At 34.6% G+C, this 24,907-nt stretch overlaps 1 protein-coding gene across 1 annotated transcript in view; it reads right to left on the reverse strand.

The window, feature by feature from the left end:
- Nucleotides 1-24,907, reverse strand: part of FBXL5 (F-box and leucine rich repeat protein 5) — a 40,062-nt gene that overhangs the window by 12,069 nt on the left and 3,086 nt on the right. The window contains exons 2-9 of the mRNA XM_036921079.2: nt 15,240-15,455; nt 12,759-12,854; nt 11,304-11,490; nt 9,290-9,472; nt 7,137-7,262; nt 4,371-4,519; nt 3,679-3,761; nt 2,053-2,778 (exon numbers count right to left, since the gene is read on the reverse strand). Coding sequence (XP_036776974.2) covers nt 2,053-2,778; nt 3,679-3,761; nt 4,371-4,519; nt 7,137-7,262; nt 9,290-9,472; nt 11,304-11,490; nt 12,759-12,854; nt 15,240-15,455 — 1,766 coding nt within the window. The remainder of the gene's footprint in view (nt 1-2,052; nt 2,779-3,678; nt 3,762-4,370; nt 4,520-7,136; nt 7,263-9,289; nt 9,473-11,303; nt 11,491-12,758; nt 12,855-15,239; nt 15,456-24,907) is intronic.

A 24,907-nucleotide genomic window follows, 5' to 3' on the forward strand; every position in this document is an offset into this window, starting at 1 on the left:
ACATGACTTCCGAAGGATGTTTGTAATAATCTCATATTAAGTATTTCTTATCTAGTGATAGGGAATATCAGGTTTTGTGCAGGATGAGTTTTTCATTATAACAAACCTGACATCCCATTATTAAAGAGATCTAGTAATATTCAAATCTATTACAGGGCAAAAGAAAAAATGTAATCATCTCCAAAGGCTCACTCATATCAAAGATAAACAATTACTGCACTGCAGTTACCATTCACTGAAAACCTACTCTGTGTCATCTATTCATCTTATGTAAGCCTCAGGTTAAGTATTTTGGACAAAGCCGGTTATGCAGAAAAAAAACAGTATCAACCCACACCAACTCTGGTCCCATGGTATTTTCTCCAACACTGTGCAAAGAACACTCCTAACCTAACAGAGATCCACAGGAGTCCTATAAAGCATACAGCAGAATCTCCCTCTTGGGAAGAACTACTTCTTTGGGCTAATGTTTCACCTCCACCCTTCCTTTGTTCTAGGTAAAAACAGATCAATTTAGTCTGCGAAAGATCATGCTTCCACAAACAAGAAAGTAAAATAGAGAACTTCTCTCACATATTCTCTTTATGACTTAAGAAGGCAATATAAGTAAGCAAATCATGATCAAAGAGCAAAAATTCTAAATTCTGGCTACTCAATTCCAATACTGCTGAGCAAGTGCTTTGCTTTTTGTAAAAGCTGTATAAATAGCACTAAACTATTTGCACAGAAGCTTTTCCACATTTTCCAAAATCCCCAATATAAAACCCCAACTCATCTTAAGCCAAAAAAGAAAATTCTAAATACAGAAGAGTAGTGTCATTCTGTACCCCTTAAAAAAATTTTAGAAGACCAAATTCTAGTATTGCCAATAAATTAGGATACAATTACTTCCTTCCCAAAAGGTTTTACAAAGATTTCTGTAAGCTAATTTCCCCATAGATTTAAAATAGGATTTTATTTATAAATGTTATAATTGCAAATAACATTTCAGGAAACTACTGAACCACATGGGGGTACATTTGAAATATTTTATACAATGCTTTTTTTTTAAAGGACCCAGCTTTCTAAAAAAAGAGCAACGAAGAAGGCTACTCAAAAATACTATTTTTCTGGTTGGCATTCATACTTCCCACTGATACATCATCCATATCTACCACTACTGTCCAATACATTTCCTTTAATAGAACCAAACTGGAAAACCAAGTCTCCTCTGAACATCCCCCACTGAGTTCAATTTAATCTGCTAAAGATCATACTTAAAAGGAAAGAGGGAATATTAGGCTTTATGCTGGATGAATTTTCATTGTTTAAAATATCTGACACCCCATTATTAAAGAGACCCAGTAAAATTCAAGTCTATTACAGGGTAAAAGAGAAAGTGTACTCAATTTCCAAAAGTACATATCAAAGATAATCAAACAATTATTAAAACTAATGCTGAGAACAGCCATAACAATAACCTAGAGGTGGCTATAACACAGTGCTGTACTGTGTGCTCAAGTGATCCCCACTGCTTGGACTGGTGACTTCCCCCACTGCCACTTATCAAAATCCTTCATGTTTCACCAACGTTCAATTCAGTGCCATCTCTTTATTAAATTTTTTGACTGTTTACTGCAACTGGATGAGAGGTCTTTCTCCTTTGATCCCTATAGAATCAATCTTCAACCTTTTTTAAAGAACATACACAAATAATCCACAGCAACAGAATACGGTACGCAAATTTCCTTCCCTGTTCCAAGTCCTTGAGGGTAAAAACTGTACCTTACTTATCTTTACATCCACTAAAGCACCTTAAAAATGTGTTGTAGGCATTTACTAAGTATTCATTAAACTTTTAAATTTGTGTTCTTCCACAAATCACTAAGGATTTGAACTAAAATGAAATGTCATGCTGAAGTCATATTGTTCCAACACTCTGAAGCAGGGCAGATCCTGGCTAACTCTTCTGATTAAATAAATCAGTGGAAACGAATGACTTAGACTCAAAATTTTATATTCTACTTGAGACAGGAACATGACCGAACTAATACTCTGCAACTGATTACTTACCTGAGACCATGGTCTGTGATCTGATAACATCCAGACAGACTGAGAAAAAGGAGTAAACGTCCAGTCTCTTGATCAGATTTTTCACTCCCGAAGTACATTAAGTCTTTGCCTCTATGAATTCTAGTCCTTGATGCTTTTCTACACAATGCAGAAGACTCTGGGAGTGCTGACATAGTTCTTAGAGCTGTTCCTGTACAACAAAATGAATGACCACAATACGCAAAGGCCGGAGAAGCACAATGCTGCTGCCAACAGAGAGTAGTCCTTAGTCCGACAATATCCTTACTGTAACAACCAGAGGAGGAACAACTAAAGTTGGATGCTGTTTCCATTACACAGAGATTTTCAACATTTCTATGTCTCCATTCCACAGCATCTTCAATATCGGCCAAATCTTCGGCATCTAACATCCACACATACGGAGAAGTGAAATTTTCAGAAGAAACAGGCTTAGTCCAGGGGTGTTCATTATCCATGTCTTCTCTAATGTCCTTGTTAGTTAAATCGTGCAAACAAGCATACTGCTTGGGGGACTGCACGGTAATGTCTTTATTTTTCCATGTAGTTGAAGGAATTCTACTTGTAGAAGTTTTCAAAAGGCCACTCTGATGAGATGTCAGAATTCCAAGAGCTCTAGAAATCTTCTCTAGAGACACATCTGTGATTTTTTCACATCCAGAAAGATCAAGATGCCGAAGACTCTGACAGCAGCCAAGCCAAGACCAACTGAAATTAAGAGGTAAAAAAAACACTACTAGTGGATATTCTTAAATTCTTCAAAAGATTTTGACTATAAAGCAGATAGAAACTAGAAGAGTTTAAATCTAATATAATCAAACATTTTACTGAATATTGTCAGGAACTATTTTAGATGCTAGAGATATGAAAAGACAGTAAGAATAATTAGGAAGGAACTAAGAGTATTGCTAACCTAACAGAAAGGTAGGAAAGGAGACGGTATGGAAAGGTGAAAGTTTATTATCCTGAAAAGTAACCAGTAGAGGAAAGGCTATACACACATGAAAGAAAGAAAATAAAGAGTGATTAATTGAGACAGACACAGAAGAAACAAGCTCTAAAGATTGGTACAGAATTAGCCTTAGGCTGAGAAGAGTACACCTCTCCCTCTGAAATGGGTAGAGAGGAGTTGATATAAATGCTAGGATGGGAAAGAGGAGGGTGAAGCATAGTAAGAAGCAGTAGCATCCAAGGAAATAAAATCTGTGAAGACTGTAGCTTCAAGAACATACTACAATTTCAGACGATGATGAACATAAGAGGGAGCTCTGCCAAATAACCCTTGGAGCCCCGCTGAAATTGGAACCTTCTTAAAAACATATAGTTCCAATCTACATGGCTGCACAGCAAAACTCAAAGGCCTAGACTCAGTGCAGAATTATAAAGAAAACAGGATGTCAAAGACTGAGGTTTGGGATCAGCTGGGACTTATGGACAAGAGGCAAAGAACTGGAGGGTGCTGTCAAGCACAGCCACATGTAATAAGATTTGATAGCAAAAAATAATAGTATGATTAAGCTGCAGTTAAGCAAATGAGAAAGCAGAGAATAATTCTAGAGAATCCTAGTAAGAAATCGCTATTTTTAAACATTGAAAAAAATAACTAACCTGTCAAATGCAGAATCTGAAATGTCAGTCTGGGTAAGATCCAGATGCTCCAGGTTAGGACAAAGCTCTAAAATCTGCCTAACCTAAGAGGGGAAAAAAAGTCACTGTAACTATATGAAGACTTTAATTAAAGTAAGAGACAGGTAAGTTTTAGTAAGCAATATAATCCAGTGGTTCTCAAACCTTTGTGCATGTAAAAATTATTTCAACTGCATTACAAACATATTCTGAGCTTAAACCCCACAGAATCCATTTTAGTAATTATGAGAACAAACTCAGGCATTTTACATTTTTAAGAAATACCCACAGAGATTTTGAGGTAGACATCACAAGATACACTTATATAAAACAGTGATTTAATTTCACTTGCCCATTTTAGCACACCTTACATATTAAAAAGAATCATATAAAACTGGGCTTCATCACTTAATATCTGTGAAATCGAATAAATTTTTAACCTCTCCTAGTTTCTTCTTCTTTTTCTATGTTTAGACAATGATACATATGTACAAACATTTCTATGAGAATTGAAATGAAATAACATGAAAGTTAGCAGTATATGCCTACCCATGGAAAGGTGCTCTCATGGATAAATTGGGTTTTTTCCTTAATTTAAACTCAGGAATAAGCAAACCAAATTTAGATGACTGCTACTTTTTCTTAATACCCAAACTAGTGCTAATTATACATACCATTTTGCTGGAAACTGCAGAGCTGTATGCTAATACTAAAGTTTTTACAGAAGTACCAACATACGGTAGAACATTATGAATTAAGCCATGGAGTAAACGTTTTTCCATTTGTGCAATGCTGATAGCAATCGATTCCTCTGCAGACTCTTCTGTAAAATGAATCAAAAGTCTAAGAACACTAATTGATAAACTAATTATAATTAGGCTACTCAAGGAATCATCAAATCATTAAATATTAAGTACTTTTTGCTATCCTTAAACTCTCTTATGTATGCAAAACAAATTAAAGGGGCAAAGTCTCAATCTCTAAGACTTAATATTTACCAGGTCTCATAACAACTAAAAAGAGACAAAAGAGAAAAAAGTTTACAATGAGAACAATGGAAAGTGTTTTTCATTCAAGGCTGAAGGTTATTTTCACATCAAGGTAGGTAGCAGAGGGAAGGTAAAAACAACTCCAGTTGCAGGCACTCAAAAAATTTTGGAAAAATAACTCTAAATACTTAAAGAATAGTAGAAGTTCTTCAACAGAATATGAGACATCAAAAGAAAAATGACCCAAAGTAATTAAGTAGCATTCATTATCTTGCCAAAATAAAAGGGACACAGAGCTAGGAGAGATCTGAAACAATTAAGTTAGCCCGGTCCTACTGAATCAAGCAAATCAAAGTACAACAGACCTTTTAAGAGGTGAAAAAGAACATGGCTTTGCTTTTTGCTTAGTAACCTTTATGGGTGTTAGATGCTTCCAAAAGGATGCACTACTGTGACAACAAACACAACAAAAAAGCTACAATTTGATTTAAGGTAAACAACACACCAACTAGTCTAAAAAGAATGAAGTAATAATTTTTTGACCTTTTTCAGATCCTTGTTATTATTATCCTTACCTAAAGATCTAATCTTAATGTCTCTAAACATAAAACAGTTTAGAAAAATTAGTTAAGGAAGTCTATTATTAAACAAAACTGAGTGTAGCTAGCAAAAGGAATATAAGTGGAAATGATAATTCTGAATTAGTTCCATGCTTACAGATTTTTATCCTCAATTATCCCTGTACCCAGACATGTATGTAAAATACAGAGATAAAAATGACTTTTACTGAATCCTACTTATTCTACCATAATTTTATTCTCAAATGATTCTTTTGCTTCTGCAGCCCTCCCTATCTAAATGTATACTGTTTACTGTGAAATCCTAAAATAAAATTTAAAAAACTTAAACATCTTGAAGAACAATTCCCCTGCAGCAGCTAAACTGAAAAAGCAATAATACAGACAGCAGATCAAAAGTACAGTCTTAGATCCACTGAAGAACTGAGCAGATACACTACCTCAGAAAGGCTGTCATTACAGCTTTAACCTTTCACACTCAACATGAAGGAAAACAGCAGCCTTCTCTGGTCATCTTCAAGTGTTGAGACAAATACACTAGGTTTAGTAAAGCCTTCAAAACTCAATACGGGTTTTGTGAATTAATTTTCTAGAATGGATAAATCAAGTCTTCCCTCATCTGATATCTTGAGATCTCGGCTCAATTTCCTCAGGGGACCTTTACTAATCACTCTATTTAAAACTGTGACTTCTTTCCTCTCTTTCTAGCACTCTTCCCTTTTTCTCTATAGCACTTGACACTATCTAATATATAGTATATATTTTGCCTCTGTTTATTATCTGTCTCCCATCTCCAAATTTTAAGGCCAGGGATTTCTTTCCCCCATTTTGTTCACTATTAACTTCATGCCTAGAAAGTGCCTGCCGCAGGGTAAGTACATGACCAAATCAAAATGGAAAAGATTTCATCCTTGTATAGTACCTGCCAAACATTCAAAGCTATACCAAAATCTGGTACCATCATTTCAAACTTACTACTGAAATAATCATCTTTATCTCTGCAATCCTTCCTTTCCACATGTTTAGCTCTTTTGCCACACCCACTTACTATTATAAGGGGGCAACTTATATAGAAATTCTCTATAGTTTCAGTTTGGCCAAGTAAAAGAATGTCTTATCCATTAATTTTTTTACTCCTTCACCATCTTTGAGTAATTATTATCTAGAATGGTATCTAAGAATTTGTTTTCCTCCTCCATACTCCCAAATAGCATCTTTCTGCAACCTTTATTACAGCATTTTTCAGTATGTACCTTAAGAATTAGGTACTATAAATTTTCCCTGGTTTGTGAATTCTTGAGGGTAGGGATAAAGTCTTACTCACCCCAGTTCTCCCACAGTGGTTAATGAATGGCTACACTAGCTTTTATAATCCCTTTTTACAAAGAACTTCCATATATATATATATATATTACTTCTTAATTCTACAACAACCTTGTGAGACAAGGTATGAATAAAGAGATTCAAGAGCCTCATGTTCCTTCCTCTGGACCACAGATTACTCTGTAAAACTGCTGAACTGATCAAATGAAATAGCCCTAAAAAACATGTTGTTAACTGCAATGTGCTATAATGAATATACATTATTTCAATAAGGAAGACAGCCATCATTTTCTCATTTTTTTGAAGTACTGAAATATAAAAACAGATAGGAATCAACCCTATACACATTTACCAAATACTTCAAACAGAAAACATTTTTAATTTGTTTATTTTTCCTTCGAAAGTTACAAAGTAGTAAGCTTAAAAACACCAGTTGCTCTAACTACAGAATACATACATCCTAACACCTACTAATTTATAAGTACTTAATTGTTAAATATGTTAATTATTAAAGCACCATATAATAACTTTAACTGCAAACACAGCTTACCAGATTCATCTATATCAGCATCTTCATCCCACTCCTGAAAAGCACGACTTTCATCTTTTCTGTTTTTCACCCATTCCTCATCAGGTTCAGTATCAAGTTCAGTAGCAGGCCCACTGTACCAGTCACCTACTCAACAAATAAGAGGAACAAAAAAAAGATTAGGTAGGTTACTATCACAAGAAAATAACTTATTTATAATAAAAATCACTACACACAGAAAATATGTGAGCCCTAGACAATGAGTCAGACAATGTTAGAAATATTCAATTGTAGTAAAAAAAAAAATCACACTAAAATAAGCAAAGGATTTAATTTGACACACTAAAAAGAACTATGAAAAATAATTCTCTATTATAGACTTACATAAAATTTTAGAAATCACTGGAAACAACCTAAGCTTTTTTTCCCCTACTCTGGTTTCACACTGGCTCCAGCAATACCCTCATCACAATGACAGCTAATAAACAAAAGGAAGCAAGACTTTTGGCCCAGTAGTGAATTAGTCACCCATTCAGAAGTAGGTAAGAACAGAAGTCGAAGGGAAAGATTAAGGTAAAGCTAAGCCATAAATTAAAGGATCCTACTGAACATAATGCAATTAAATTATGATTGTGAAGTGGAAGACAGTGCAGAATAAATTTACTGAACTCTTCACATTACATCTAAATTAGGGTTTGTCAACCTTGACACTATTGACATTATGGACCAGATAATTCTTTGTGGTTGGGGGTTGGGCATAGGGTGTTGAGCAGCAACTCTAGCCTCTACTCACTAGAGACCAAAATAATCCCCCAAAATGGGACAAAAACATTTCAAAATGTCCCTGGGGAGGGCGGCGGGGAGGAGAGGAGTGGTAAAATCAACTCTGATTTAGAACACTGGAAATAAATACCATAAGGAAATAAAAATAGATAAAACCATTTTTATTGGAACTTTCTGTTTAAACATATTAAAACAGGGGAAAAAAAGAAGCAATTTAAGATCTGGTTAATTTCACAGAAGTCTAGCACAGCATTATCTCATTTGATCTTTCTATCAAGTAATACTTAATTATGTATTACTTCCTAATAATTAATTCTTAATTAAAAATATAGCTAAAAAAAGCATTTGATATAGCCATATTTACCTTATTTGAGTTTTCACTTAGTATTTCATTATCCTATAACTTATAAGAAAAATTATTCCACATAAGAATAATAATTTTAATCATTTGGATGATATAATTCTAACCATTACTCCAAAGAGCTTCACTCAAAAAATATTAAATATCTAACAACAGCTTATTTTAGAAGTGCTACATATTAATTTAAGAAATCAAATTTCTTAAATCGGACTCATAATCATCTGAGAAGTATTTCCATGCCAAAGTGCCAAATTATAGAAAACTAAAAATAAAATTAACATGAATTTTGAGTCTAATACTCACATACAAGAAATTGTTTTAACTCAGTGACAGAAAAATGTATGCTACATTAGTTGTATTTATCTCATGGCTGCACTATATGCTCATGAAAAGAAAATTTTAATTGTTCACATGTAAAAAAGTAACTTACCACAATGAAGTTAATATGAAATTGATTTGTAAAATGATGCATTGCCAATCACAAAAAAAATACGCTAAAATGAAATAGATTGTTATTTTGAACCACTACCAAAAGGAAGCCATAAAGGTGCTTCTTCTTTTAACTTACAGAAATAATTTATTCTTAGTTTTTAAATTCCCAAATAATCTAATTATTTAAAGTTGTTCTGACAACCTATTAATTTTATTTTTAACTTTCATTATGGAAAATTCCAAGCATATTCAAAAGGAAGAAGTAGCATAATAAATAAAAATTTAATATAAGACCCATGTAGTCATCACTATCTTCAACAATTATCAACATTTTACCAATTATTTTGCATTCCCTCCTCTATTTTTTCCTAATTACTCTAAAAGAAATTGCACACATCACATAATTCACCCATGAATACTTTAGGACTGCTAGTTTTTCAAAATGTATTCAAAGAATACATTATCTAATATGAAATCTACTTTTTGGACCACCTTTCAGAGATTTCCTTCCTGGCTTGTTTATTACTGTCAGTGAGTGATTATCTAAGAAAATAGACTGAAATATTGTGAAAACAATCTAGAAATGCCATTTACCTACCTCTGGCCCAATGGACAGGGTAAAGGTGTTTCCAAAGAGATCCAGTTTTTGCCAGCTGAGACCATTTAGTGCTTACTTGACTGCATCGACATAATTCTTGAGGATTAAGATAACTGAAAATTGACAGCATTACCTCAGGAGGAAGATGGGTTATACCTGTGGATTGTTCTGACACTTCTGCTTCTGAAATAAAAAGAGAAAAACTTTAACATTAAAGGCTATAAGATCAAATGCAATACAAAATCACAATCATATTTCTGTAAATAAAATTCAGTGCCTAGAGTCCATTCCTTCCTGCTTCCAAGATGTGAAAAGGAAATAACATGGATTAGGGGTAACATGGAGATGTTAAGCTTGTTAAGAAACCCGGAGGGTTAAACTATCATGGCCCAAATCACCCTTCATCAGTGGGAGCTACAATAATGAACACAGAGTTGACTTCCTCTTACAAAGGCATCACAGAAAAAACAATACTCACTTTGTAGCATAAAGACACATCATTTGAAAAAGGAACCCAACAGGTTACACAGCTTTAAATCAACAAGTGTAGAGTCGGCCAGATTATGAGATCTCCAAGGCATTTCTAATGACACACACAAATCTCACATTTTCCATTCACGCATTCAGACTCCTTCCTGTCTGTATCCTCATGTTCACACTTTGATTTTCACACTTCATATAAAAGGTCTGTGAAATCGGACTTCTTTAACTTACAGGTGCCCTAACCTACTTAGACTACTTATGAGCCAGCTGAAACATAATGTAAATATTTCTAACACTGGTATATATTTTATCAGGAATCTTTTGTCAGCAACTCTTGTAGAAAGTTATCATTGGATGTCCAATTTCCTATAATGTATTATTTCAGAAGTAATTTTCGGGAAGAAAAATGCAAATGAAGTACAATAATAAAGAATATAAATACAAAACATTCACTATTAAAGTAGGACAAAGAATTTGACTACCTTGTATATCTGATTTGTCTCCACAAAGAAACTTAAATATAGAAATGCTGTGATCAAATTACTTTAACCTAACCCTTTTTAAATGGCAAATATTTTAAACATAATATAGCTATAATTTGCTTTGAAGGAGTGGAAAATTAAATGTAGTAAGTGTGATGCTTTGAAACCCTATGTTATTATTACAATTAAACTAGACACAACAGGTATTGGCTTGGTGTCTAGGGCACAAGCTGCATTTCTGAGTGTAGTACACAGGCTTTATGGGTTTAATTACAGCTTAACCTACAGAAACATTTTTGTTTCAACATGTATCTCACCTACTTGTTAAATAAAAACAAGAGAAAAGGACCAATTTCAATGAATTTTAAGCTATTTTAACAGGAATTTCATTTCTATTGTCCACCTAGAAAAAGCAAAGGAATTTTTACTAGCCTAAAGATACCAGTTTTCTTTAATAAAAGGTTCAACTTTCAAAGATAAATAAGAATAAAAATTAGGAAGTAGTCTATTAAGGAAAAAAGCAGGCACATTTTATTTGCATTTCTCACTTGTTTTCTCCAATTAACTGTATACAGAAAATCTGTGTCTCCCCTACTCACTCCCCTGTTGATTACTGAATATAAGCTAAGAGAATGACACATGGACAAGGGTAGAGATAAAACTAAAAGTGTGAATGTTTTTAAACACTGACCAAAAAAACAAAGCAGAACAAAAGCAGCCACCATGGTTACTGGAGTTCAGCAAGTTGGATGATAGGGCAAAAGTGTTCTGTATATGGATAATTTGTTTGGCCAAAATAATAACAATAATTTTTATTATAATTATTAATGCGTATATGTAAATTCCTTTAGGAAACACTGTATTGCATAAGATGTCAAATTATCACAGGTAACACTAAATTCTAAAACAGAAACTACTGGTCTTCAATTAAGTTTATATTTTAATATAAATGGCTCAAATAATTCCTCAAACAAAATCTAAAGTTCATATCAGCAAGATGCAAATGGCCTTGGAACTAATCATTTGCTATCTAAACATATGAATCCCACCTTTATCTGATTTCTCATCCACAGAATACTTAAAAAATTTCTGTCGTTCCTCAGCTTGATTCCAAAGGCTGAGACCTCTAAGGAGTTCCGCAGTATCCTTCTGAGAGCAGTGCTGTGCAATCACTTTCTTTTTAATATCCTTAAGCTCTTCATAGGTAAAATATTCCATTAACATGGGCTGAAAAACCTAGATTAAACAAAATATTCATAAGGAAAGATGCTTAGTTTTCTTTTACTCTACACCTTTTAATTATTAATAGTTCAAGTGTAATATTATGACCACACATTTTAAAGACATAAAAATTTTAATCATTACCACCAAGTTAATTTATCCAAAACTACAGAGAAGAGTATCACCAAAAAGATCCTTCTTTCTATACTTCTCTGGCTAATAAATCAATCCCTAAACAACCTAAAAGCATCAGAACCAGGTTTTCCTGTACTGTCAAATGCACTTAGTCATTCTCCTATGGTTAGACAATCAGGTCAGTTAACTGCCTTATGCTACTACAGTAACTGACCTCTACAGAGGGCCTTGACGTCTTATGAGAATAGAACTCAGTGTACTGGAACCCTAAATCAGAGTTCTACTGAGACCTCAAACTACACATTATTATCTAGGAGATTCGTTCTCCAAAACCAATGCTTAATCCCAACATCTAATTTATAAAATTAGAATCTTTATAGGTGGAGTCAAGCCTTTTTTTTCTGCTCTGGTTCCACAGGTATTTTGATGCGCATCACATGTTAAGAAAAACTGCTCCAGTAATTCAGCGCCTTCAATGCTGGTTGCGTATTACAATGACTTTGGGAGCCTTTAAAATATACCCATGCCAGTATCTCCCACATGATTTAATTGGTCCAGAAAAGACTTGAAAGTAGGTTTGGCTTTGTTTTTAAATACCAATGTGGTCAAAAAAAAAAATTAAATAATAAATAGAATAAAAATCAAATCAGTATTTAAACTGGTAAGTTGAGAATCACTGTAATAACTGATTTACAGCTGAACAAGAACCCAGCTCCTCATAAAATAATTTTTCTATTACTTATCAATATTCATCCCATTTTTTAAAAGCCCACTGCTAAAAAAAGAACACTAAAATTTCTATGAACTAACCAATAAACATTGAAAAGCCTAAAGAATCCTCTAAAGGTTCTCAAAAGACATTAGGGTGGCATAAAAAAAAATTATTAACATTCAATACAGTACAATCTACATAATAAGAAAATAAATATTTGTTGAGTAAATGAATTAAATGCATTCCTTGAAAAGCAACATCCTGAGGGAACAAAATTAATGCTTTTATTTCTCTGGTTTTTCTTCATTTCCTTAAATGAACTTAAGGCTTATATTCCTATGCCCTATTTTGAAGAATACAAAGCAAAGTAAAATTTCAAAAATTTTGTAACTCGAGATCCCTCATTTTGTAATGCAAGGGAGAAAATTATGCTTACCTCCTCTTCCTCTTTCATGTGAGGAAGAAAATCTCTTGTAAAAGCCTCCAATCTTTCTTTTAGCTGTTTTGCATAATTTAATTGCTCATATTCATTCTAGAAGTAAAATAAAATAATATTCTATAAAACTTTTGTTTCATTATTTTTGTTGCATCTGATCCTAAGAAGTCAATTTAAAATGCAACATAAAATCTCAGAAAAATAGACTGACAAATAGTAAAGTGGTCTCTATACTTTTCTAAGAACAAAAGATGTCCTTAAAACATCTTTTAAAGGAAACTTGAATTCCTCAGTCATGCCATCTGACTGTTTTAAAATGTCATAAAGTCTAAAAATAGCATGTTCCCAAAATTTCTAGTTGATTTTTAATGTATATTTATGTAATTCATATAATTTCTATGTGTCAGTTTTCTTATTACATCTCTGAGCAGAAGAGCCTAATGAACTAACTATATCATTACAAAATCCATTCAGGGTCATGTAGTGTATCCCCCACTAAACAATTCAGAAAATACCTGTCACATTACCCTGATAGAGGACCATATACACTTCTAAAGGCAAAGTATCAACATACTTCTAAAAGCAAGGAGCTCACTACCTAACAACATACATCACTCTAATTTTGGACAACAGCTAAAAAGTTCTTCATGTGAACTAAGATCACATCTCCACCTGTAACTTATCAATTTATATCAGCCCTCTCAACTTAAAACATGTGGAAAATTTACAAAATAATAAACTTTTTAAATGTGGGAATATTTTAAACCTGCTGAGCCCTCTCTAGTCTCCTAATTTTTGAACTATTTTATTCAACTGCTTCCCAATATTCCATCCAATGTCCTACTTTCTTAGGATTTCACACATTTTTCCCTAAGCATGCCCAAGTGGTCTCCATTACCACTTACGTGCCAATAATCATCAAATCTGCCTTTCCAAACCAAATTACTCTTCTGCCCTTCAAACCATCTATGCCTCCTCCTGTTATTAAATGCACCCATGAATTACACTAGCAGTTCAAAACCAACCTCTCCAAAATGGATCTTTGTATTCCCCAAGCCTCTCTGATATTCCCAAGAAAGTCATGCTCAATTCTCATTACTTCCTTTCTTTCTCCTTTCTCCCTCCCTTTGTATGCAAGCACTATATTCTATCAATTTTATGTCCTACATAATTCTCAAGTCTGCTCCCTCCCCTTTATCTCCACTACTCATTACTTCAGTTAGATCTTAATCATTTTATTGAATAGGGAATACAAGAATATGACATAAAGTTCGAAGAGTACAAAGGAATATTCAATCAAAGGCAAATCCCTATCTACACAGTACCCTACCCCTACCATGTATTCTTCCCAAGACTACTACAATAATTTTTTTATAGTCAGTTTTTTATAAACTGCCTTCCTGTTTGAGTCTTTTCTTTTCCCTTCAATCCATCCTCTTCCCTGCTGAGAAGTCTTTTAGAACACAAATCTGTAAGTGAAAGGTTTGACAGAGTTGCAACTTAAGTCTATGCTTAACCAAGCACAAAGGGTAAACAAAGAGCAAATTTCAAATGTCCCATAATACACAAATATAAATAGGAAAATTTCTCTATATTATACTAAATTACATGCAAAAATATCTTCAATTTTATGCTATACAGTTAAAAAGTATTAACCACCACCTATGCATCTTAAAATATGGAAAAAGAAAATATAGTAAACATAGCTAAACTCAATTTTAAGACAACATTTATAAAATTATAATGTTTATCCATTCTAAACAACAATTTTCTTGTTACCAATATCTACATTTAATATAGCTTTCTTTTAAGAATCCAATAAATGTTATCAGGAAGTTAAAAAATTATGATAACTGAAATTTCAACTTACAAAACAACTTTAAAATTTGGGAAGTAGGACTCATTATAAAACTTTAAGGACAGTAATAAAGAGGTAACTGACAAAAATTCTCATCAAACCAGTGTCAGCCTCCTTTGAGCCCTCTTCTCAACTGAGCCTCAACCTTGAGCTCTGTCCTTAGCCCACTTAATCTAGCTTTAGTAAAAATCTTCCTGAGTCAGTTTACCAAAAATCTCCCAACCAGTCATACACGACTTCCCTTGACATCTATCCATCCTCAGTATCTTACAACCCTGGTTTACCTTCAGAAACACTCAGTTCTAAATGGGTGTAGCAAGAATCTCCCTAGACTTCTTGATGCTTCCTCTTAGTAATTTTCCTGACCTCCACCATACATTTTGACTATAAATCCCCACTTGTCCTTGTTATATTCAGAGTTGAGCCCCTCTCTCTGCTACTGTAAATGCCCCATGCAGTTAGCCGTCCTCTTGAATAAACTCTTCCTTACTGTCTTCAAGTATCAGAACAATTTTTTTTCTTTAGTAGAACATCATTTACTATGAAATGATAACATGTTTTTCCCAATGACATAGCAGAAGATGACAAGCTGTGAAAGTTAAATACCCATTTTTGCAACTCACCTTAACATTCTTCAGTCCCTTTTCAAAGAGGCTAAGCATCTCAGAGAGTTTATTGTCAGAATGAACATTATAAATGGTCTGGCTGCGTTGTTGAAGCAAACCAATAATGTACTCATTTTCTATCTGCTCGTGCATTTTGAACTCCTTAAAAGTAGCATACAAAGACTGCAGAAGAGCACGGAAATCGTTGTTGTTGGAAAAGTTGGTTTTAGAAAGCTGAAGAAAAATTTTAAAAGGCATCATAAATATATGTAGATATGCAGCAGCATTCCTATTTAGTTTTGCACATAGCAAAATATCTCCCTTACGCCAAGTACAAATAAAGGGACTTTGTAAATTAACAAGTCATGGTGGTATAATAAAAATGCAGCAGGCCAGGAAGTTTGTATTCTGAAGGGCTTGATGATACTTCTAGAAAAATGATGCACACACCAACAGATCACACAGTTTCTGTACATAAAAAGGATTAGGCCAGATTCCCTCAAAACTTAAAATTCCATTATTCTATACATACATTTTGGACAGATACTCCACAGAGTTATATGTAAACTTTAAATAGTTGTGTTAGGTTGATAGGTAAGTGTTATTTCTTTGTTCTTTATTCTATTACTTTTACACTGTAAAAAATTCAAAACACTTCTATTAAAATTTGCTTAAACTTAATATCAAAATGAATCTGATCTGTTTGCAAAGTAATTATAAAATATTGAGCTATTAGAATATTATTAGATAATTCTAAGGGAACAAATTTTTTTTTAAAAAAGAAAATTGGGATAAACACTTAGCAGCTTATATAAGAAATGATGTGCTTTTCTGGGAGGTGGACGCATTGCAACAGTACAATGTAGAAACTTAACACGTCAGGGCATGAGAAAGTACACCTGAGAAGGAAAGATACAAAATCAATGAAAATATAAAGAAATATACACACTGTCAGTATCTTTAATTCTATTCAACAAGATAAAATGACTATTCTGATGTAATTTTGACTTTTTATATTTAATGGCAAATCAAATTCTCATATTTAAAGCATATATATTATCAAGAAACTTGATTCAAGTTAAAGTTCAAAATAATGTTGAAAACCTCCATTACCTCCATTGCCATATTACATCTACCTTCTATTATATCAATTCTAACTTCAAAAGTAATTGTAAAAGGGAAAATCTGATTAGGTTAAAACCAACAGATAATAAACTGAGGGGGAGAAGCTAGTAACACCATTATTTCCTAGACTTGATTTGTAAAGTGGAGCAGTCTAAGCTCTCTTAATTGCCTGTTCTTGGCAGGAATAGTAGTAGCTCATGACAAAACATCAGAAAAGATGACAAACTCCTAAAGTAAAACTATTCCACTAAACTTTGAACAGAGTTAACTACATTTTTCTGCAAAAGGCAGTACGTATTCAATGTGGAGTCATTTTTAGAAAACCGGACCTATCATCAGATTCTACATACCAGTTTTGCCATTTATGTAGCTGTGTAACACTGGGTCAGTTACTTTTCTCCCTCACTGTCTTAGTTTCTTCTTGATGTTAAATGGGAATAACAGCACCTGTACTTTACCTTAATATAAATTCGTATGGTTGCTGTGAGATCAAAATGGTGCTTAATAAATGTTAGCTATCATTATTTTGACATAAAGCATTTATTTTTATAAATGCATACTTTTTTTACCCTCTTCAATTATTTAATGAACAGCTATTATGAGCCAAGCACTGTTTCTGGTAATTAAAATATTTCTATAAACAAAACAGACATCTCACCCTTTACAGAGTTTACATTCTAGTGAAGGAAAATACAAGGAATAGTTACCAAATAAATAAGTAAATTATTCAAAAACAGTGGTTGGCAACTTTTTCTGTAAAGGGCTAGATAGTAACATTTTAAGTTTTACAGGGCATACTGTCTGTACTAAATATTTAATCTAGCTGTTGTAATGCAAAACTAGTCATACAAATGAGTGTGGCTGTATTCCAATAAAACTTTATTTATGGACACTGAAATACTGGATTTCATATGATTTTCACGTGTCATAAGTATTACTTTGATTTTTTTCCAACTATTTAAAAATGTAAAAATCATTCCTAGCTCCTGAGCCACACCAAAACAACAGGCAGTACAGATTTAGTTAAACCAATATTGTAGATTTTATCCAGAGAAAAGCCACCCAAGATCACAACAAAATGCTCTAGTGGTTAATTTCAGCAAATACTATCATGTGTCATCTTACTTAAAACAAAAATTTTTTGAGTCTTAGTAGCTAAGTAAGAAGTAAATGAAAAGAAAGCACTAATAACACCTATAAATGTTTTTTAAAAGACAAGGCAAAAAAGGTAAATAATTCCCTCAAGTGAGTTAAGGAAAATAACATCTCAAAAGACATACAGGAAATTTTGCAAACATTCTAATTAGACTATTAGGAAATCTTTCAAATTTAATAAAGAGCTAACATAAAGCCCAGGTTCATGCTACAGATTGAGAACCAAATTAGATATTCAAAAGGCCTCTACATTATACACAGAGTCAATCCAGCATTGTGGTTAAAAGTACTGACTCTAGAGCCAAATTGTTTAGGTGTGTATTTATCTCTGCCAGCAAGTTACTTACTTGCTCTGGACCTGTTTCTTCATCTGTAAAATAAGGCTAATACTATTAACTACCTCACAGGGTTCTTGTGATGATATAGTAAGTTAATATACTTAACACAGAATATAACATACAAACCCTATGTTACTTTTATATTTAGCCCAAATAAAACTATCATTTGAAGTCCTTATACTACCCAAGTCAGTTTTTCTACACATGAAAACAGCAAACAGGGACTTCAGGCAAAAAAGATGGTAGAGTAGGAAAGCAAGGTGGAAACCTCTTCCCACATAGACATCAAGGAAGCATCTACAGCAAAAACGACTAACCCTAAAAACGACCTGAAGACTGCAGAACAGACCACTACACTGGGTGAAGAAGAGAAAACCACTGTCTGTACTAAATAATAGAGAAGGATAAAGTGGCAGAGATGCCATTGAGTGGGACCCAAGCCCTTCCCCCATCCCAGCCAACAAGAGGGAGGGAGAGAACAGAGCAGGAAGGGGATAAACACTCAGGAACTCTGCACTTCTGGCCCTAGAGATCTGCTCTAGCAACACGCGTACACATTGCACTGGGTTCTGGTGATAAACAAGGCTGGAAACCACAGAGAGTTGGAGCACTCTGGGAGGCTGAGACTCCTGCCACATGTGGAGGACAGGCATGCTCCAGTGGTCCTGCCGAGACCCAACACAGAGGGGGCAGTTTAAGATTTACCAGCAGCAAGAAGGGTGCCAGAGGGGTGGGGATTGGACAGAGCTCTCTTTGAAGGATAAGGGCAGGTAGATGATGCTTTCTTAGCCTTCCCTCAGCCCATCTGGTCATGCACAGACAGTAGCCAGCCTCAAAGGTTCTATCCCCTCTGCTGGTGGCTCAGCACTGAGGAGCTTCTCTGTGCACCCTCCTGCCTGTCCCACTAGGCCCAGCAGTGGTCAGAATTTGGTGCCTGGCAGGCAGAGGAAGGCTTTCCCAGCTTTCCTGGTCCTCTCTCAGCCCAACTGGGTAGGCGCCTGTGGAAGCCAGCTCCAAATGCTCCCTCCTCTGCTGGCAGCTCAGCCCACAGCTGTGTTCCCACACACACCTGCCCCACCCACCCCATCAGCGCAGAGGAGCTGCCATCACTGCAGGGCAGGGAGAGGGCAGCTCCACCCATAATGATCCCTGCAGAAGTGCCAGCTGCATGGCTCACAAAGGGCCTCTACTGACAGAGATCAGCCACTGCCAACAAACAGGCAGCAAGGCGGCCCTGCCCACAGCCTACCAACAGCAACTGCAGCTCCACCGCAAAGGAGAACCAGGCACAGGTGAGCAAAGAGCTCTGAGCTTCTAGGCACTACAGGATGTCTGTTTCTTCTTCACAAAGGCACTACTCTCTAAACCAGGATGATGATCTATCTAATGCAAGGGAAGAAACACGGAGCCATGACAAAATGAGGTGGCAGAGGAATATGATCCAAACAAACAAGACACCAGAAAGAAGGCTAAGTGAAATGGAGGTCACCAATCTTCTTGACAAAGATTTCAAAATAACAGTCTTAAATATGTTCACTGATCTGCAACAAAGAGATTTGAAAAGGAGTCACTCAGAGCTGAAGAATACAGTAACTGAAAATAAAAATACAATGGAGGAAATGAATAATAGATTGCTGTAAGTAGAGGAGACAATGAGATGGAAATTAGAGAATAGAAAAACAACAAAGCTGAGGAAGAGAGAAAGAAGAATCTCTGGAATCAAGAAGATGCTAAGAGAGCTGTGTGACAACTCCAAATCAAACAATATTCACTTAACAGGGGTACAGATGGAGAAGAGAGAGACAAAGGAGTAGAAAGTCTCTTTTTAAAAATAATTGCTGAAAACTTCCCCAATCTGGGGAGGGAAACAGATACCCAGGTCCTGAAAGCACAGACAGCCCCTAACAAAAGGAACCCCAGGAAGACAATACCAAGACAGGTAATAATTAAAATGACAAAGATGATGGTTCTGAAAGCAACTACAGAGAGGCAAAAAATTACTTATAAAGGTAACTCCATAAGGCTATCAGATTTCTAAGCAGAAACTTTACAAGCCAGAGGGAATGGCATGAAATACATAATGTATTGAAACAGAAGGAACTTCAACCAGGAATTCTCTACCCAGCAAGGTTATCATTCATAATTAAAGGAGAGAGTAAAAGTTTCCCAGATAAATGAAAGTTAAAAGAATTAACCGCCACTAAGCCAGCATTACAGGATTTGTTAAAGAGACTTCTGAAGATGGAAATGTTCTTAAACCTACATAATTTTCATCAGTGAAAATAAATCCACAGTAAAGTAGTAGACCAATTACTTAGTAAAAGAAAATCAACTATGTACAAAATCAGTCAAAGGATACACAAAAAATGCAAATTATGACATCTAATACATAAAATGTGGGGGAAAAAGAAGAACAAGAAAAAAATACTTCAAGACTTTGTTCAAAACAGAGTGATCAACTATAAGACTGTTATATATTTAGGAAAGTATCTAAGAACCTTATGGTAACCACAAACCTAAAACCTGTAATACATATACAGATAACTAAAAAAAATAAAAGAAAAGAAATCCAAGCATAACACTAAGGAAAACCATCAAATAACAAGGGAAGACTATAAGAGAGAAAGAAAGGATCAGAGAGGAACTACAAAATAACCAAAAAAAAAAAAAAAAACAATTAATAAAATGGCCATAAGTACATGCTATCAATAATTATCTTAAATGTAAATGGACTGAATACACAAGTCAAAAGATACAGGGGGCAGAATGGATAAAGAAACAAGTCCCACCTATATATGCTGCCTACAAGAGACTCATTTTATCAGCAAAGTTGCAGGATACAAAATTAATACACAGAAATCTGTTGCATTCCTATATACTAACCACTAACTAACAGAAAACAGAAATCAGGAAAACAACTCCATTTATAATTGCATCAAAAAGAAAAGAATATGTAGGAATAGACCTAACCAATGAGGTGCAAGGTCTGTCCTCTGAAAACTGTAAGACACTCATGAGAGAAATTAAAGACACCAATAAATGGAAATTATCCCATGCTAATGGACCTAAACAATCAATATCATCAAAATGGCACCCTGCCCAAAGCAATTTACAGATTCAATGCAATCCTTATCAAAACACAAACAGCATTTTTCAATCAAATTAGAACAGATAGTTCTAAATTCATATGGAATGACAACAGACCCCAAACAGCCAAAGCAAGCCTGAGAAAGAAAAACAAAGCTGGGGAGATTACCCTCCCTGACTTCAAGCTATACTACAAAGCTACAGTAATCAGAACAGTATGATACTGGCACAAGAACAGAACCATACACCAATGGAACAGAACAGAAAGGCCAGATATAAACCCATGCACATATGGTCAATTAGTATATGATAAAGGAGCCATGAATATACAGTGGGGAAAAGACAGTGTGTTCAACAACTGGTGTTGGGAAATCTGGACAGCTCCATGCAAGAGAATGATGCTGGATTACTGTCAAACTCCATACACAAAAGTAAACTCAAAAGATCAAAGATCTGAATGTAAATCATAAAACCATAAAACTCTTAGAAGAAAACATAGGCAAAAATCTCTTGAACATAAGTATGAGCAATTTTTTCCTGGACACATCTCCTCAGGCAAGGGAAACAAAATCAGAAATGAGCATGGGTCTAAATCAACTAAGAAAGCTTCCATACAGCAAAGGATATCATCAGAACAAAAACGCATCCTACAGTATGGGAGAATATATTCGTAAATGATTCATCTGATAAGGGTTATCATCCAAAATATATAAAGAACTCACATGCCTCAACACCCAAAAAACAAATAACCCAATTAAAATATGGGCAGAGGACTTGAACAGACATTTCTCCAAAGAAATATAGACAGCCAACAAGCCCATGAAAAGATGCTCCACACTGCTAATCATCAGGAAAATGCAAATCAAAACCACAATGAGGTATTACCTCACAGGAGTTAGGATGGCACTATCCAAAAAGACAAGAAATAACAAATGTTGGTGATGATGTGGACATGTAGGAACCCTCCCATGCTGTTGGTGGGAATGTAAATTGTTGCAACCACTGTGGAAAACAGTATGGAGGTGCCTCAAAAAACTAAAAATAGAAATACCATTTGACCCAGTAATTCCACTTCTAGCAATTTACCCAAAGAAAACAAAATCCCTGATTTAAAGATATATGCACCCCTTTGTTATCACCGCATTATTTACAATAGCCAAGATATGGAAACAACCTAAGTGTCCATCACTAGATGAATGAATAAAGAAGCAGCAGTACATATACACAATGGAGTACTATTCATCCATAAAAAGAAAAGGAATCTGCCATTTGCAACAACATGGATGGATCTGGAGGGTATTATGCTAAGTGAAATAAGCCAGGAAGAGAAAAACAAAACCATATGATTTCACCTATTTATGGAATATAAATACAAAGCAAAACAGAAGGAATAAAACAGCTATTGACTCATAGACACAGAGAAATGAATGGTGGTTACCATGGGGGAGAGGTTGGGATGGGTGGGGTGGGTAGGGTGAGGGGGATAAAGGAGCACAAAAATTAATCAGAATATAAATTGGTCACAAGGATGGTAGTAGAGCATGGACTATACACACACACACACACACACACACACACACATCTGTAACATCTATGTTAACAGTAACTGCACTATTTGGGGTGAGGATTTAATAATGTAGGTAACTGCTGAACCACTGTGTTGTATACTTGAAACTAATATAAGATTGTATATCAGTTATACTTCAATAAAAATAACAACCACAAACGGAACATTTAGAAAATGTAAAATAAAAAAAGAGCAACTGTTTTTAAACTGGTACCTAAATTCAGTTCATTTAGCAGTTAAAAGAATAAACAGAGCATATACAATTAAACTTTTTAAAAATATGCTTATAGAAATCATTTTTGAAAAATCTGTTTGCTTCTACAAAGTTATCCAATGATAAAGATTTGGTTGAGAAAAAAATAAACCCAAACACTAACAATATCCGAGACATACACACTGAGGCCTATGATGTGTTAGGTACTATTCTATGTAGTTTTAGATATTATTAGCAATAACCCTAAGAAGTAGGTATTATAATTCCCTTTTTATAGGTGAAAAACCTGAGGCTCAGAGAAAATAACTTACTCAAAATTATTTAACCAACAGACAACAAAACAGATACAATGTCTAACTCTAAAACCTACCTTCTTTCCACAGGATACAATGCTATTTCCAATCATAAAACTACCCTTTTCAGATTCAACAGAGTAGAGACTCCAAAAGAATGCCTGCTCTAAAACAACAGTTCTCACCAGGGGTCAATTTTGCCCCCCAGGAACTAAGGGCCAAAGTCTGGCAACACTCTTGATTGTCATCGCTGCAGAAGTGCTACTACCATCTAGTGGGTAAAAGTCAGGAATCCTGCTGAACATCGCACAACGCACAGGACAGTCCCCAACAACAATTACCTGGCCCAAAATGTCAACAGGGCTGTGGCTGAGAAATGCTGCTCTGAAGGAATACGTTTAACCATAACCTTCACTATGAAATACAGCGCAACCTACACATACATACCACAAACATTTCAAACAAATTTCAGGGAACAGTATTTCCCTCTCTAACCTGTGATATACTCTAATCTCCTTTCCCATTTCATTTTTAAAATGCTGTTTCTGACCCACAAAACTGACTTCATGATCCACTAATGGGTCACAGGACACACTCTGAAAAACATGTTCTACAGTAGGACTTCAAAGTTCCTAAGTGACCTATAAACTTGTATACTTTGATGCCTGGCAAATTCAACAGGATCCTATGTAGAACAAAATACACATAATCAACAAATAGTAACAAGCAGTAACATGGTATCTCCCATATTTTAAAAGAATTAATAACTGACTTTCTATCTGAAACACTCTACAACCTAAAATCTTAGACTGGCATCAAACTGATTTGAAAAACTATTACTTAAAAGACTATGATCAAAATTAGACATGAAAAATAGCAAACAAAATCCCAAACACTATTACCCCAAATGTTTTCACTTTTCATTTACTCGGCCAGACAATGCTTTCATTTAACCAAGGGAGATTTACACTCAATGAAGAAACCTTCGTCACTGGTCAAATTAACTTGACAGATCGGAAAAAAAAACAGCTGAAATGTTTTGCATAAAATTATATAACTAGTAATAAGAAGCAGAACCAGTAAGGTAATGCAAAGAAAAAAAAAAACTCATGGGTTTCATATGGGGAAAAAATTCCTAAGATTAAAATTCAGGCTTCCCTAATTATTATGTAAGTGAACTGGTTACTTAGCACTAAGTCTGTTTCCTCACCTTTAAATGACGGATCATACTTGCCTCACAGGACTCTAATGCGGATTTAGATAACATAAGCATGTAGTAAGAACTCATTTAATTCCCTTTTCCTTCCTCTCCTAGCTATCAATTCAATATTCTCTCCAATTAACCAATCTTCCTAATACTGGTCAATAAGTTTTATAGGCATGCAGAGAAATAGGAAACTAAATAAATTTTTCATAAAGCTATTGTATGTATAAATTCTTCATAATCCAATTTAAGCTTATTTTCTCCCTAAGGCTTTGGTCATAAAATGTCCTCTCTTTACAAAATAATAAAGTAGATGGCACTTTTAATATCCTTACCAAAAACTGGGCACTCCATGAAGCCTCTGCCACTTATGTATTAGTCTGGGAATCTCTGTGCTATGTCCATCCTTACATTCACCAACTTTGTTCTTAGAAATCAGTTCAAAGAGACTACATGACCTACATATACCTCCCTTGGCTTCCACTGTAATGCATCTGGATTTCCACTGTAGCACAAATGTTAGACTGCAAACTCCTTAAGAATAAGGACATCTCACATCTTAAACACAAATTACTACAGGGTCAACTGACAGTAGAAACTCCACTATCACTGGCAGAATTGTCATTAAGTTTCGAGGATTAGAGAAAAAACAGGAATGGAGTAAACTAGAAAAAGGATGCCATCCAATGCAAACATTCACTAA

The sequence above is a fragment of the Manis pentadactyla genome, chromosome 5, assembly GCF_030020395.1.
Source record: "Manis pentadactyla isolate mManPen7 chromosome 5, mManPen7.hap1, whole genome shotgun sequence".
NCBI lineage: Eukaryota > Metazoa > Chordata > Mammalia > Pholidota > Manidae > Manis > Manis pentadactyla.